Here is a 16,613-nt window from a genome sequence, read left to right on the forward strand (position 1 = left end):
AAGAGAAAGAGGACATATCATCCAGGGTGGTTATACTAACTAAAGGGCTTCACTAAGTAGGCTCAAACTTGGGGACTGCCCTTGTTAGGGCGGGAGTCTTATACACGGGGCACGACAGGGAAGATAGCTTCAAACCCTTCCCCCCAAATATATATATTTTGTTAACGATATCGTTGCAACGTCACGATTTTTGTGACGTAGCAACGATCCCGCTAACGATCTCGTTATGTGTGACAGCGACCAACGATCAGGCCCCTGCTGGGAGATCGTTGGTCGCTGGGGAATGATCAGGACCTTTTTTTGGTCGCTGATCACCCGCTGTCATCGCTGGATCGGCGTGTGTGACGCCGATCCAGCGATGCGTTCACTGGTAACCAGGGTAAATATCTGTGTGTGTGACAGCTCCCCAGCGACCACCCAACGACTTACCAACGATCACGGCCAGGTCATATCGCTGGTCGTGATCGTTGGCAAGTCGCTTAGTGTAACGGTACCTTTAGAAGCTTCAATTGAGCCATTGTTTCATATGAACCTGTACGTTGACGATAGTTGTATGTTAATTTGCGAATGCCTGCTGAATGCATATTGCATCAGCACACTGCAGTTTATTAATTAATCTACACAACCTAGGATAAAGATGCAGGTTATTTGAATAATCAAGCAATGAATGATCCCTACCTTCATCCAATCCTGTGAAAGAATGTCGTGAAAGGGAGTTGTGGATATAAAAAGTCTCAGACTCCCGCTGCAATTAGACCCTCTTCAGGAACAGCCCGAGGAACCAAGGCTCCATCTGGTGAAATAGAAGTCTGCTCCTCTGCCCATCACTGCACCCACAAAGACATATGGAGAACCATGGTTGGGTCTGTACTATATATTGTTCCCGCCATTGCACTGCGGCCAATTGTTAGGCTTCGTGGCTCTACCCAAGTTGACAGCAAGAGCCTCGGTGCTTAATGATCGGCCTCAGCGCTGTCGATAGCTCGATATCATGTCAGCGCTATAGATACCAGAGACTCAGCGATAGATCAGGGAAGAGTGACTAAAGCTCAGTGTTTGTTTTGTTTTTTTTTTTAAACAGGTGGAAGTGGAACACCCCTTTAATCTTTGTAAACCCCTCCAAGGATAGGTGTGAGGTGCATTAAACCCATATGTTTTTTTTTTTTTTCAATCCTGACTATTGACGAGCGAGCATGCTCGGGTGTTATCAGAGTATCTTAGGCGCGCCCGATTAATATGTCAGAGTCCACATGGCTGCATGTTGCGTTGCTGTTAGACAATCCTTGCATATGTCGCGGCTGTCAAACAGGCAATCCTCACATGTGTTACAACTAAGCCGCGAAACATGCAGCCGCAGGGACTCGAACATATTAATCGAGCACGGTGAAGATACTCGGAGAACACCCGCACATGCTCGAATAACACTATATCAGGGCACGCTCGCTCATCACTAATCCTGACCTGAAACACCAAGAAGAAATAACGAGGCAAAAAATGTGTGTTTGTGTTTATTGAGCATTTTGTGAGACGCCACTTTCCGTCACAAAACGGACCCCAAATATAGAAACAAGCTTGTCCCGTATCCCCCATCTACAAATCCGATCTCCTTTCGATCTTTATCAGTTCCACTTCGAAGATCAGAGTGGCTCCTCCTGGAACAGAACGACAGACATTAGCGCCATTCTCTTATTCAGCAGCAGTACTTGGCATGTCCTAAAAACAACAAAATATCTGCTTCCATTCTACAGCTTGGCCAGGAATTGGTCAGTTTTCACTTATGTTTTTTTTATTGTAACTTCCCTTTCTCTATATTATTACTCCTGCAGTGGTGAATGTAGGGTGGTGGAAAAGCTTCGGCATTGGGGCATCGCTTCACTTTCTAGGTGGTAAACTGCACATATCCATTATGACCTGACTGCTCAGTTTGGTTCAACAGAGTTGTGAGGGTCCAGGCGCGACCCCAAGTTTAGGCAATGTTTAATTAGTGTGGCCTGAGGTACAATAAACAAGATTATATTAGAGTGCCGTGTTAGCCAGAAAAATCCTGGTACTTTTGTTCCTCCCAAAAAAGATGAAATGAGTGACACCTTTATCAGAAACACAAAAATTATATTTGCAAGCGTTTGAAGCACAGAGGCCCCTTCATCAGGCAGGTTCCTCCATTTCTGGTCCTGGACACCCCACTACCGGTCCTGTGCCGATATCGTACCAGTGCATTAATGGGGCCGGCCGACTGTTAATGGCTAAGCCAAACCCCTTTTCTTTCAATAAATGGTGAACAGAGGGAATCTTACCTATTGAAGTAAGCAGAGAGGAAGCCCCCTTCATACACCGCACCAGTCCGATGCCCACACAGGACTGGGAAAAAAAGACTTTCATGGGCAAATTGATCCCCTATAGATACCGTAAGTGAATATCACTGTGTGCTTTATTTTAATGTCACCATATCTGACTGATGATTAACACCATTATGGATCCTATAGTTAGTCAGTATTGTTGTGATTGGTCCTAAATGTGTGTGGACAATATCATTAAGTAAGGCTGGGCGCATGTTACAATGGCACGGTGCAGCATGTTCTTCTGTCTTCGGGAAAAAAAAAAAAAAAGATACAACCGCCACTGGAAAGCAGGTTAAATACAGTCCAAAAGTTAATCTTTAGGACTATTTGCATCACAACAGGAAATCAGTCAGCAGGATTTCGCCCCACCCTGGTCTCCCCACAAATTTAGATGCACATGTAGCTCTTTTAAAGACAAGTCCAGCAATATCTTTACGTTGCCGGTCCATTCCTCTGTTACGGAGAAATCATTTGAATTGATATGCAAATGAGGCTAAAGAGCTATGGTAGATCTGAAGCTTTCGTCTCTCCGACTCTTTTCCCCGCCCTGAAACACCTCCACGCTGGCAGTGTGCCTTCAGGCAAAGAAGCAGGAGGAGACGCTGGGTGGGGAATAGAGCTGGAGTGACGGAAGAGTCAGATCTACCATAGCTGTTCAGCCTCATTTATGTATTAATTCAAACGCTGATTTCTCAGTCATAGGGGAACGGTCTGGCCATGTAAAGGTATTCATGGACTTTTCTTTGAACAGATTCCATTTAAAGTATAAAGTCTGTACAAATTGATATTGTTGAGCTAGGCGGGGCTGTTTTGTGGCTTATTTGCAGTGATTAGACAAAATCTGGCTTAAAAAAACAAAACAACCACCCACACATCACAACACTGTTATATATACCCAAGAGATTAAGTGCTGAAGACCCCCATACACATTAGATGAAAGCCACCCGAATCCACGGCAATCAGTAGGACTGGTCGACCCTCTTATGTGTACGGGGGGCTCCCAACAGATGATGTCTGGGATGAGAAAGACCAGGCAGTACGAGTTTCATTTTTATTACAGTGTGTGATATGGAAAAAAAGCCTTACAAAAAAAAATGCATTTAAGCACAAAAACTTAATTTAAATTTCTGATGGCTTCCCTCTAAGGACCTGTGAAATACAAATATTATAAAATGTAAAAGTGGGGCACATCTTACCTGGAATTTTTGGGGGTGCTCCCCTATCTCCATATCCTATGGAAATAAAAAAATATGTATATTTTATTCTCACTGTAAAATGAGCAATATCCATCTACTGCCCCCGTAGTCGTGATCCTTACCCAATTCTGAAGGAATAACCAGCTTCCTTTTCTCTCCCTCACACATTCTGGAAAATAAAAAGGTGACACGAATTATTTATTTTCTCTTCAAGGGGGAGGGAAAAAAAATAAACAAAAAACACAAAATGCCAATTTTTAGTTTTAAAAATAATAATCAGTGCTTGGTCATGTAACATGAGACCAGCTAGAACCACAGCAAAAGGAATATAGTGCGGAGACCAAAAAGGAATATAGTGCGGAGACCAAAAAGGAATATAGTGCGGAGACCAAAAAGGAATATAGTGCGGAGACCAAAAAGGAATATAGTGCGGAGACCAAAAAGGAATATAGTGCGGAGACCAAAAAGGAATATAGTGCGGAGACCAAAAAGGAATATAGTGCGGAGACCAAAAAGGAATATAGTGCGGAGACCAAAAAGGAATATAGTGCGGAGACCAAAAAGGAATATAGTGCGGAGACCAAAAAGGAATATAGTGCGGAGACCAAAAAGGAATATAGTGCGGAGACCAAAAAGGAATATAGTGCGGAGACCAAAAAGGAATATAGTGCGGAGACCAAAAAGGAATATAGTGCGGAGACCAAAAAGGAATATAGTGCGGAGACCAAAAAGGAATATAGTGCGGAGACCAAAAAGGAATATAGTGCGGAGACCAAAAAGGAATATAGTGCGGAGACCAAAAAGGAATATAGTGCGGAGACCAAAAAGGAATATAGTGCGGAGACCAAAAAGCAATATAGTGCGGAGACCAAAAAGGAATATAGTGCCACGCCAAGAAGAATAGTGCCCATCACTAAACTTTTGTTTAGTTTTTTCCTGTTTGCTCCAGAAATGCTGTCCCTTTTGCTTATGTGTCTCTTCTTGTCCATAAATTCCCTCCCCTTTCAATACTTTGCCCAAAACCTCTACCACCTCTTTCTTAGCAGTATCTACTCGCACCATATTTTTTGTTACTGTTCTCCCCCCAACATTATCCTTAAACAGTGCTGATGGGTTGACCAAACTTAAACATACCCCACTGTGTGGTGTGAGACCACCTGTCCAAATGTTAGGAGACGCGGGCTCTGCAAGCATGATGGCTCAAGCATGAGTGGTTCAGAGAGGAAGGATCTGCATTACACACGCTCAAAGGATCCTGCAGACAAGGCCGCCCTCCACTAAGTGGTGAAAGCGGTGACTTACCCTACAGTCCGACCATCGGAAGGTTCGACAGGAGCAAGATCCAATTTTGTAAGAAGGGCGAGTTATGGTACCAGACCAGCTAACTAAAGCATGTGGACAAACTGGTCACACAAACTGGAAAGTCCGATCAAAAGACTTAATGGTCAGACTCTCACCATTAGGGTGCAGTCAGACGGCCATAAATTGGGCTGAGATCTGGTGCACGGACTGGCTGGTGTCTCCCCCGAGCGCGGCAGCTTCAAGCATTTCTATGCAGCTGTCACTCTTGGGTCAGGAGAGCCGCCGTCCAGTCCGTGCACTGCAGTACGATCTCGGTCTGACTTATATGGCCGTCTGCCTGCACCATTAATGATAGCAGGAGTGATGGAAGGGGGTTGTACACAGATCTGTAGTATACGGAAGGAGAAAGGATCCATGGGAGGGCACAGAAAACAGGTTATGGACAAGGAGAGAACCACATGGGGAGTAAAGACAGCAGCACCCTGGATACACACAGCCTGTATTACAGGGAGGGGAAATCCCTAAAGAGAAAAATATTAAACTTGGATCAAGCTACAAATTGCATATGGGGGGTCTAAAAGTGAAGATTTCATATTGAAACTTAATTTAATAACCAATGCCTTATTCAGACGTCAATAACGTTTCTCATACGTTAAAAAAAAAAAAAAAAAAAGGTCCAAGTTTCATCTGTGTTTTGGATCTGATTTTCAGAAGTTGTGACCAGTTTTTCCATTCATGACTTTTTTTATTCACAAAAAAATAAATAAAAAAAATGGACAAAAAATAAATAAATGAGATATGTGAACAGCTTTGTAGACTGGGTGCGTGTTTTATAGAGAGAAACGGAGATAGAACATGTGTTATTCATGGATGTCTAAATGAGGACTAATGGTAACCACTAATCCCAAAAACTCGTTTTTCCCCCCATGTCAAAGTCTTTTAATCCTAAACGTTCATTTTTTTATGGTATTAGACTTTTTAAGGAAATTTAGCTCCTCCTAAACCCGTTCTTGATAAACGGCTTCTAATGGCAGCGGGCAGCACGGATTAATAAAATAAAGTGAGGGCCAAACGGCAAAATGAGGAATCCATCATCTGCCCATCAAATAAGAAAGAGGGAATTTGTGCCTTCGCCCCGGCCCCTGTGCTGAGCAGACAAGAGGCTTCTATGAGCTCTGCCAGGGGGACCAGACTGCTCAGGCAGGGGGGACGCACAGCCATAAATTAGCCGGCTTATAACAGAAGGCATGGAGAGCTGGAAGCCACATAATGGGAGAGGAGACGGGTGCTAATTAAATAGGATTTGGGATCTGCCCACCACCCATAGTGAGGAGACGGGAGCCCGGGCACACAGACAGGCAAATTAATGCATATTACTTCTCGTCTGCCACAATAGATCATACATATTAATCAGCTGCCGGATTTATTATTTCTAGAGCAGCTTCCTAACACAGAATAAAATAAAATAAAAATAAAGGACGACCTACGACCAAGTGTAGCAAAACCACATGGTGGTTAAAGGGCATTTATACAGTGTGGTGCAGCCGCGGCAGTGACGTCAGACGGCCCGTAAAGGTTACAGGGACAGAACATTAGCGCGAGTGGTATACGTGAACCCCCACCGGCCCCTCGTATACCCCCAGGTATCGGAGTCGGGAGCACATTAATGTCGACAGGAACAAAGCCCCATACAGATCACTGAGCAAGGGACGACAAGAGCGCACCCTGCTGGTGGAAAAAAAGAATGCAGCTTATAATAATTCCTCTACATTTTTTTTCTTTGTACAGTATTATCCAGGAGATAGAGAATTTTTAATTTTCTATACATTTTATGTTCACCATCTAGCAATTGTACTGCACCAGTAAGAGACTGATAGTTCAGCGTTCAGCGCAGACGCACCAATTATTTAATGATGCAATCTATTTTTCGACCGGTCGTTCTGTTACCTACTTGGTATACGAAAAACAAATAAATTATTAGTGGTAAAGACTACTATGGGTGGTTTACATTTAAAAGTCAGACATAGGGTTAGCAAAAAAAAAAAAAAAAAAAGTCTTTAATTTCCAAAAACGATGCCACTCTTGTGCACAGGCAGCATCTGGTATTGCAGAGTCGCCTCTTTATTAGGGCGAGACCCCACGCGGAGGGCTATGGGTATGTTCACACGTTGCGATGGCAGAAAAAAAAACTCTGCGTACTGTATGTACTTATTTTTTTTCCAGCATTTTTCACATGGATGTACGTCATTAAAGTCCTGCCTCGTTTTTACTGATTAATTGGTCACAATATTTGGAACTTTTTTTTTTTAGTTTTTGTATACAAAAATAATACTGCACAGATAGGAAAAGTGGATAAAAAAAAAATGACTGAAAATTGAAGAAAAAACAACAAAAAAAACCTTCTGAATCAGGTCCAGGTGATGTTTTCTAGATACAGAATGGAAAGGATCTCTAAATCCAAAGAAGCGCGGAGTCAGTGCCGCACCATACATCAAATGCTTCATACTGGAGGAAAAGTAGTCGGCGGCCTTGCTTCCATCATTGTCGGAATTTATTTATCCAAGGTCTTTTTATTTCCGTTTCAATATGTCCACAGAAATACATTAGGTGTAGAAGGAATCTAATATTTTAGAACCTGTAGATGTATCTGCAGATATTGCTGGGCTCTACAGCAAATTATTATAATTTTTTTTTTTTATTAGTACATGAACTGAGTCTAAGGGCATAGCCATACATTGTGGCAACGGTGCAGTTAAAGCCACATAAAAAAAAAGAAATACATACGGTACATTGTTTCCAAATATGTAAAAGAAGCTGGAAAAACGATGCGACCATATGGACAACCACAGCAAAAACCAGGGGCGGTTTTTTTTCCCCAAATGCGGTTTTCGATACGATGTCCACATGGAATCTTTTTGCTGAATTTTCAGAGCAGAAATTACAAGTTTTTGACAGATCTTTCCATTTGAAGGCGGATTTGGAGAGTTTCCCTTCCGTTTCTGCTCCAAAAACTTTGCGCACAAAGTCGTAGCAGCAAATGTCTAAATCTTCGCAGAGGATCCAGAGTACGGTCTAACTCACATGTGCAGGTTTCACGCTTACAAGACGTGGCTGCCATCCCAGTGCTGCCCATTAATATTCATTTACCGTAAATCTGAAGAGTTGGATCCAATTCATGGTGCAAACTCAGAGCCGTAGGATACAAATCAGAAGAAAAAATTATTACTGTATTTGGCCATAAAAAAAACCTTAACATGTGAATTGTAGCCTATTAAAGCCTAGAGCTGCATGCACCATTCTGCTGATTTCTGCTGCTATCAGATACCGATATGTGCACAGATACTACCGGAAAGTTATGGACACAGATTCTTTTTGATGAGTTTTCGGAGCAGAAATGCAAAGTTTTTTGAGATTTGGAGACTTTTCACTTTGTTTCTATGCCAAAAACTCATTGGAAAACCTCTAAGGGCAGGTGCACATGATTGTTTCTTTCCATCAGAGAAAAGCAGTCCAATGGCTTGCATCAATTTTGCTCATAGAGAAGAAGAAAAAAAAGTTTCTTCACTTTCTGTGTTCTGTCTGATTTGGAGTCTGTTCCATCCGAGGGAAAAAAAAAAAAAAAAAAAAAAGCTTTGGTCCGATATAAATCGGTGTGCACAAGCTCCAAGGGTTCGCTCTCGCTTCATCTGTTTTCCAGCCGTCAAAAACATCCGTTTCTAAAACCGAAAACTCTTCAGGAAAGTCTCCTTTTCTCTGGTGTTTTGTAAACCTGAAGCATCCTGTGTGTGTGTATGTGTAATATATATATATCTATATCTCATCGTGATTACTCGCTAATCCCGCCCCCATCACCACACAATCTGCACCACATCACCACGCATAATCCCGCCTGCCCACATCACCACACAATCCCGCCCCCACCACATCACCACACATAATCCTGCCTGCCCACATCACCACAATCCCGCCCCCACCACATCACCACACAGAATCCCGCCTGCCCACATCACCACACAATCCCGCCCCCACCACATCACCACACATAATCCTGCCTGCCCACATCACCACAATCCCGCCCCCACCACATCACCACACATAATCCTGCCTGCCCACATCACCACAATCCCGCCCCCACCACATCACCACACAGAATCCCGCCTGCCCACCACATCACCACACACAATCCCGCCCCCCACATCACCACACAATCCCGCCTGCCCACCACATCACCACACACTATCCCGCCCCCCACATCACCACACAATCCCGCCCACCACATCACCACACAATCCCGCCTGCCCACCACATCACCACACACAATCCCACCCCCCACACCACACATAATCCCGCCTGCCCACGACATCACCACACACAATCCCGCCCCCCACATCACCACACAATCCCGCCTGCCCACCACATCACCACACACTATCCCGCCCCCCACCAAAATTATTTTTTGCAGAAAAAAAAAAAAAAAAAAAAAAAAAAACAGAGAAAGCCCAGGTGCCCGGGTCGTATTCCAGGCTTTTTTTTTTTTTTGGCAAAGAGTAATCCTGGATTGTATTTAGTTTTTTTAGGTTTGTTTTTTTTCACAGTTTTTTCATTGACTTGTATTTTAAGGTTACGTGCAGATTTTTCCGCACTTTTTTGTAAAATCTGCAGGTAAAACGAACTGCCTTTTACTTGCGGATTTACTGCGGAATTCATGCTGTGCAGAATTCATTCACTGTGCTCACAGTGAATGCAGGAAAGCACAGCGCTGGAGGACAGACGGCTGTAGGTAAGTATGTAGCGTTTGTTTTTTTTACTTTAACGATGGTAACCAGGGTAAACATCGGGTTACTAAGCGCGGCCCTGCGCTTAGTTACCCGATGTTTACCCTGGTTACCAGCGAAGACATCGGTGAATCGGTGTCACACACGCCGATTCAGCGATGTCAGCGGGAGATCCAGCGACGAAATAAAGTTCTGGACTTTCTTCCCCGACCAGCGATGTCACAGCAGGGGCCTGATCACTGCTGCCTGTCACACTGGACGATATCGCTAGCCAGGACGCTGCAACGTCACGGATCGCTAGCGATATCGTCTAGTGTGACAGTACCTTTAGACTACGGGACAGCAAAACAAAGTCAGACCAGATACACGGGTGCACGTACGGGGGGAGGGGGTGACGGCGGGCGTTACGTATTCAGTTCTAATGCTAGAGACAGACCCGACATAATGGAGATGTAATTATCATTTGTCAGCGGCTTCATTAGCATTAGAAACAGACTAATGTCAGCGGTAATGAGGCGCACCTGCCGTCTGTACACCCCATCACTAGGCACTGAACGCGCCGGCCTGCGCTGCGCCAAGCCACTTGTCACCGATGTACTGGTGACAGCCATTATATACCAGACACAACTTACACTATGGGAAGTCTGTGAATCCGCTCCATGGCGGAGATCCTGTACACCGGCCGATTCTTCAGCTTTCCTTCCTCGGAGTCAGCAGTAACTCCTTATATTCCAGATACACAGGGTTAATTTATATCACCCACGTCATCCCCATCCACCCTCCGACTGCTCTTCCTGGCAGTCAATCACATTCTCATCCATCTTGGGGTCAGTCCACACTTCCGAACACTTTCACCACATTTTGTAATTACCGTAGTTTGGCTGCAATGTACAAAAGTTTCCAAACTTTGTAATAGTATAAGGCTGTGTGAACACGTTCCGGATTGTTCACGTTCTTTTTTTTCCGCTATAAAAACGCGATAAAACTGAGAATAAAATGCATCCATTAAGCATCCTATTAATAAAATGCAATCTGCAATTATTATGCATATGTTGCGTTTTTATCTCGGGGGAAAAAATGCATCACGGAAAAAAACGCAGCACGTTCATTAATTTTGCGGATTTTTCGTTGATTTCACGCTTTTTAATGCATTGGGGAGCTCAAGAAAAAGAAAACGCGAAAAATCAGCGCAAAAAACGCATGCGGATTTCCTGCGGAAAAAGTTTGGTTTGTGTTCAGGTAATTTCTGAAAATAATCCTGACGTGTGCACATAGCCTAACTTGTCTCGGTGCCAAAAAAAAAAAAAGCAATTTTATTTTATAATCGACTTTTCTGGATTTATCTCATAAATGAGTAAGAAAAAAAAAAAACAAGATTGGAAACACTAATCTTGTTCTGTCCAACTGTGGTCCTCCAGTCATCCCTGGGCTCTGTGCACACTGCCGCCAGGCTTTTCATGAACTTTATAGGTTCACACTCACTCCAGCGATCGGTTTGGTTCCCGCCGATCCGACATTTACTACCTATCCCTTGAATAGGGAATATAAACAACATATATTGGATGGCAGCAGTCAGATGCCATCCAAGTGTTACCAGGTTTTCATGACCTAACTGACAGGAGGAAAGTTGTACTTAGCTGATGAAACAAGACGAACCGTGGATCCTCAGATGTCGGCAGCGGCAGGCACATTACCGCAAGTATGTGCTGTGAATACATGTGGTCACATGCCAACTAGACACAGTCACACTCAATGCAACCGAATCCAGCGACTAGTGGGAATGTGGCCGGAAGTGTGAAGACCATAGCTGTTGGACCGCCCGCTCCAGGGACCGGCACCAGACAATCCGCGCCATGCACGGCGAGGATTCACAAGTCTGTAGTCACAGAGAGCATGGAGACTTGTAGCCAGACAACCCCCAATGCATCAGGATGGTATCGATATCCATGCCATGCCCAGAAGCAGCACATGCCATCACCTTTATCACTGTCACAATTTGTGTTCATAACACTACTCCGTTATCGATATCAAACAGAAACCAAAACGCATAAAGTTTAGACCTGCAGCGCAATACTAATTTGTGACTGCCTGGGACTAATTGGCGTTTGTTACCGTGAGGATCGTCTGCAAGGCTGAGTGTAGACGGGCAACACAAGGCGATGTGGGTCATCTGGGCAGGAATGCGGCAGGTGAGGGCGGTAGGAGAGGTAAACACGCGCTCGCATCTGTGGGTTATGCTCGCCTGTGTTTAATAGATTTGTCATGATTGTTACTTTCTACGGAGACTATAGTCAAAACTCCTGATAAGCGCAAACACTACACTCACTGTGCCGAGAAAGATCAGCAGAGACCCGACACGTAGGGCAAGAAAAACGGAAAATCTGTATCACAAGAACAGCAGTGTGGTTTTAACTCTTCACTTTCTGCATGGTCGGCTGCAGGGGGCATTAATGTTCACAAGAGCTGCTGTAAAGAGGAGGGCGACGATCATGAACAAGACGGACTGGATATAAAAGGACCGGAGTGAAGATCTCCGCTAGAAGTTGCAGTGGTTTTACTCAGCCGGTGGGAGGTCAGCATGCTTCTAATCCAAATGTAACCTGAGTCAGGCAGCACGCATCAGCCACCCTGGGGAAAAGGGTCGGGCAGCACGCATCAGCCGCCCTGGGGAATGGGGTCAGGCAGCACGCATCAGCCGCCCTGGGGAATGGGGTCAGGCAGCACGCATCAGCCGCCCTGGGGAAGGGGGTCGGGCAGCACGCATCAGCCGCCCTGGGGAAGTGGGTCGGGCAGCACTCATCAGCCGCCCTGGGGAAGTGGGTCGGGCAGCACGCATCAGCCGCCCTGGGGAAGGGGGTCGGGCAGCACGCATCAGCCGCCCTGGGGAATGGGGTCAGGCAGCACGCATCAGCCGCCCTGGGGAAGGGGGTCAGGCAGCACGCATCAGCCGCCCTGGGGAATGGGGTCAGGCAGCACGCATCAGCCGCCCTGGGGAATGGGGTCAGGCAGCACGCATCAGCCGCCCTGGGGAATGGGGTCAGGCAGCACGCATCAGCCGCCCTGGGGAAGGGGGTCGGGCAGCACGCATCAGCCGCCCTGGGGAAGTGGGTCGGGCAGCACTCATCAGCCGCCCTGGGGAAGTGGGTCGGGCAGCACGCATCAGCCGCCCTGGGGAAGGGGGTCGGGCAGCACGCATCAGCCGCCCTGGGGAAGGGGGTCGGGCAGCACGCATCAGCCGCCCTGGGGAAGGGGGTCGGGCAGCACGCATCAGCCGCCCTGGGGAAGGGGGTCGGGCAGCACGCATCAGCCGCCCTGGGGAAGGGGGTCGGGCAGCACGCATCAGCCGCCCTGGGGAAAAGGGTCGGGCAGCACGCATCAGCCGCCCTGGGGAAAAGGGTCGGGCAGCACGCATCAGCCGCCCTGGGGAAGGGGGTCGGGCAGCACGCATCAGCCGCCCTGGGGAAGTGGGTCGGGCAGCACGCATCAGCCGCCCTGGGGAAGGGGGTCGGGCAGCACGCATCAGCCGCCCTGGGGAAAAGGGTCGGGCAGCACGCATCAGCCGCCCTGGGGAATGGGGTCAGGCAGCACGCATCAGCCGCCCTGGGGAAGGGGGTCAGGCAGCACGCATCAGCCGCCCTGGGGAAAGGGGTCGGGCAGCACGCATCAGCCGCCCTGGGGAAAAGGGTCGGGCAGCACGCATCAGCCGCCCTGGGGAAGGGGGTCGGGCAGCACGCATCAGCCGCCCTGGGGAAGGGGGTCGGGCAGCACGCATCAGCCGCCCTGGGGAAGGGGGTCGGGCAGCACGCATCAGCCGCCCTGGGGGGTCAGGCAGCACGCATCAGCCGCCCTGGGGGGTCAGGCAGCACGCATCAGCCGCCCTGGGGAAGGGGGTCGGGCAGCACGCATCAGCCGCCCTGGGGAAGGGGGTCGGGCAGCACGCATCAGCCGCCCTGGGGAAGGGGGTCAGGCAGCACGCATCAGCCGCCCTGGGGAAGGGGGTCAGGCAGCACGCATCAGCCGCCCTGGGGAAAGGGGTCGGGCAGCACGCATCAGCCGCCCTGGGGAATGGGGTCAGGCAGCACGCATCAGCCGCCCTGGGGGGTCAGGCAGCACGCATCAGCCGCCCTGGGGAAAAGGGTCGGGCAGCACGCATCAGCCGCCCTGGGGAATGGGGTCAGGCAGCACGCATCAGCCGCCCTGGGGGGTCAGGCAGCACGCATCAGCCGCCCTGGGGAAAAGGGTCAGGCAGCACGCATCAGCCGCCCTGGGGGGTCAGGCAGCACGCATCAGCCGCCCTGGGGAAGGGGGTCGGGCAGCACGCATCAGCCGCCCTGGGGAAGGGGGTCGGGCAGCACGCATCAGCCGCCCTGGGGAAGGGGGTCGGGCAGCACGCATCAGCCGCCCTGGGGAAGGGGGCCGGGCAGCACGCATCAGCCGCCCTGGGGAAAAGGGTCGGGCAGCACGCATCAGCCGCCCTGGGGAAAAGGGTCGGGCAGCACGCATCAGCCGCCCCTTGGGGGGGGGGGGGCTGGGGGGTGGGTCAGACAGCACGCATCAGCCGCCCTGGGGGGGGTCAGGCAGCACGCATCAGCCGCCCCTTGGGGGGGGGGGGTCAGGCAGCACGCATCAGCCGCCCTGGGGAAAAGGGTCGGGCAGCACGCATCAGCCGCCCTGGGGAATGGGGTCAGGCAGCACGCATCAGCCGCCCTGGGGAATGGGGTCAGGCAGCACGCATCAGCCGCCCTGGGGAAGGGGGTCAGGCAGCACGCATCAGCCGCCCTGGGGAAGGGGGTCGGGCAGCACGCATCAGCCGCCCTGGGGAAGGGGGTCGGGCAGCACGCATCAGCCGCCCTGGGGAAGTGGGTCGGGCAGCACGCATCAGCCGCCCTGGGGAAGGGGGTCGGGCAGCACGCATCAGCCGCCCTGGGGAAGTGGGTCGGGCAGCACGCATCAGCCGCCCTGGGGAAGGGGGTCGGGCAGCACGCATCAGCCGCCCTGGGGAAGTGGGTCGGGCAGCACGCATCAGCCGCCCTGGGGAATGGGGTCAGGCAGCACGCATCAGCCGCCCTGGGGAAGGGGGTCAGGCAGCACGCATCAGCCGCCCTGGGGAATGGGGTCAGGCAGCACGCATCAGCCGCCCTGGGGAAGGGGGTCAGGCAGCACGCATCAGCCGCCCTGGGGAAAAGGGTCGGGCAGCACGCATCAGCCGCCCTGGGGAATGGGGTCAGGCAGCACGCATCAGCCGCCCTGGGGAATGGGGTCAGGCAGCACGCATCAGCCGCCCTGGGGAAGGGGGTCAGGCAGCACGCATCAGCCGCCCTGGGGAAGGGGGTCGGGCAGCACGCATCAGCCGCCCTGGGGAAGGGGGTCGGGCAGCACGCATCAGCCGCCCTGGGGAAGTGGGTCGGGCAGCACGCATCAGCCGCCCTGGGGAAGGGGGTCGGGCAGCACGCATCAGCCGCCCTGGGGAAGTGGGTCGGGCAGCACGCATCAGCCGCCCTGGGGAAGGGGGTCGGGCAGCACGCATCAGCCGCCCTGGGGAAGTGGGTCGGGCAGCACGCATCAGCCGCCCTGGGGAATGGGGTCAGGCAGCACGCATCAGCCGCCCTGGGGAAGGGGGTCAGGCAGCACGCATCAGCCGCCCTGGGGAATGGGGTCAGGCAGCACGCATCAGCCGCCCTGGGGAATGGGGTCAGGCAGCACGCATCAGCCGCCCTGGGGAAGGGGGTCAGGCAGCACGCATCAGCCGCCCTGGGGAAGGGGGTCAGGCAGCACGCATCAGCCGCCCTGGGGAAGTGGGTCGGGCAGCACGCATCAGCCGCCCTGGGGAATGGGGTCAGGCAGCACGCATCAGCCGCCCTGGGGAAGGGGGTCAGGCAGCACGCATCAGCCGCCCTGGGGAAGTGGGTCGGGCAGCACTCATCAGCCGCCCTGGGGAAGTGGGTCGGGCAGCACGCATCAGCCGCCCTGGGGAAGTGGGTCGGGCAGCACGCATCAGCCGCCCTGGGGAAGGGGGTCGGGCAGCACGCATCAGCCGCCCTGGGGAAGGGGGTCGGGCAGCACGCATCAGCCGCCCTGGGGAAGGGGGTCGGGCAGCACGCATCAGCCACCCTGGGGAAAAGGGTCGGGCAGCACGCATCAGCCGCCCTGGGGAAAAGGGTCGGGCAGCACGCATCAGCCGCCCTGGGGAAGGGGGTCGGGCAGCACGCATCAGCCGCCCTGGGGAAGTGGGTCGGGCAGCACGCATCAGCCGCCCTGGGGAAGGGGGTCGGGCAGCACGCATCAGCCGCCCTGGGGAAAAGGGTCGGGCAGCACGCATCAGCCGCCCTGGGGAATGGGGTCAGGCAGCACGCATCAGCCGCCCTGGGGAAGGGGGTCAGGCAGCACGCATCAGCCGCCCTGGGGAAAGGGGTCGGGCAGCACGCATCAGCCGCCCTGGGGAAAAGGGTCGGGCAGCACGCATCAGCCGCCCTGGGGAAGGGGGTCGGGCAGCACGCATCAGCCGCCCTGGGGAAGGGGGTCGGGCAGCACGCATCAGCCGCCCTGGGGAAGGGGGTCGGGCAGCACGCATCAGCCGCCCTGGGGGGTCAGGCAGCACGCATCAGCCGCCCTGGGGGGTCAGGCAGCACGCATCAGCCGCCCTGGGGAAGGGGGTCGGGCAGCACGCATCAGCCGCCCTGGGGAAAAGGGTCGGGCAGCACGCATCAGCCGCCCTGGGGAAGGGGGTCAGGCAGCACGCATCAGCCGCCCTGGGGAAAGGGGTCGGGCAGCACGCATCAGCCGCCCTGGGGAATGGGGTCAGGCAGCACGCATCAGCCGCCCTGGGGGGTCAGGCAGCACGCATCAGCCGCCCTGGGGAAAAGGGTCGGGCAGCACGCATCAGCCGCCCTGGGGAATGGGGTCAGGCAGCACGCATCAGCCGCCCTGGGGGGTCAGGCAGCACGCATCAGCCGCCCTGGGGAAAAGGGTCGGGCAGCACGCATCAGCCGCCCTGGGGAATG

General features: G+C 51.6%; 1 protein-coding gene across 2 annotated transcripts in view; it reads right to left on the reverse strand.

Annotated features, from left to right (window-relative positions):
• Nucleotides 1-1,495: 1,495 nt before the first annotated feature.
• The window catches only part of FKBP2 (FKBP prolyl isomerase 2), a 51,791-nt gene continuing 36,673 nt past the window's right edge, over nt 1,496-16,613 (reverse strand). For both annotated transcript variants that reach the window (XM_069740021.1, XM_069740023.1), the window contains exons 4-6: nt 3,658-3,704; nt 3,536-3,571; nt 1,496-1,652 (exon numbers count right to left, since the gene is read on the reverse strand). In XM_069740021.1, the coding sequence (XP_069596122.1) occupies nt 1,591-1,652; nt 3,536-3,571; nt 3,658-3,704 (145 nt within the window). In that variant the 3' untranslated portion in view covers nt 1,496-1,590. The remainder of the gene's footprint in view (nt 1,653-3,535; nt 3,572-3,657; nt 3,705-16,613) is intronic.

This window comes from Ranitomeya imitator, chromosome 9, assembly GCF_032444005.1.
Source record: "Ranitomeya imitator isolate aRanImi1 chromosome 9, aRanImi1.pri, whole genome shotgun sequence".
Lineage (NCBI taxonomy): Eukaryota > Metazoa > Chordata > Amphibia > Anura > Dendrobatidae > Ranitomeya > Ranitomeya imitator.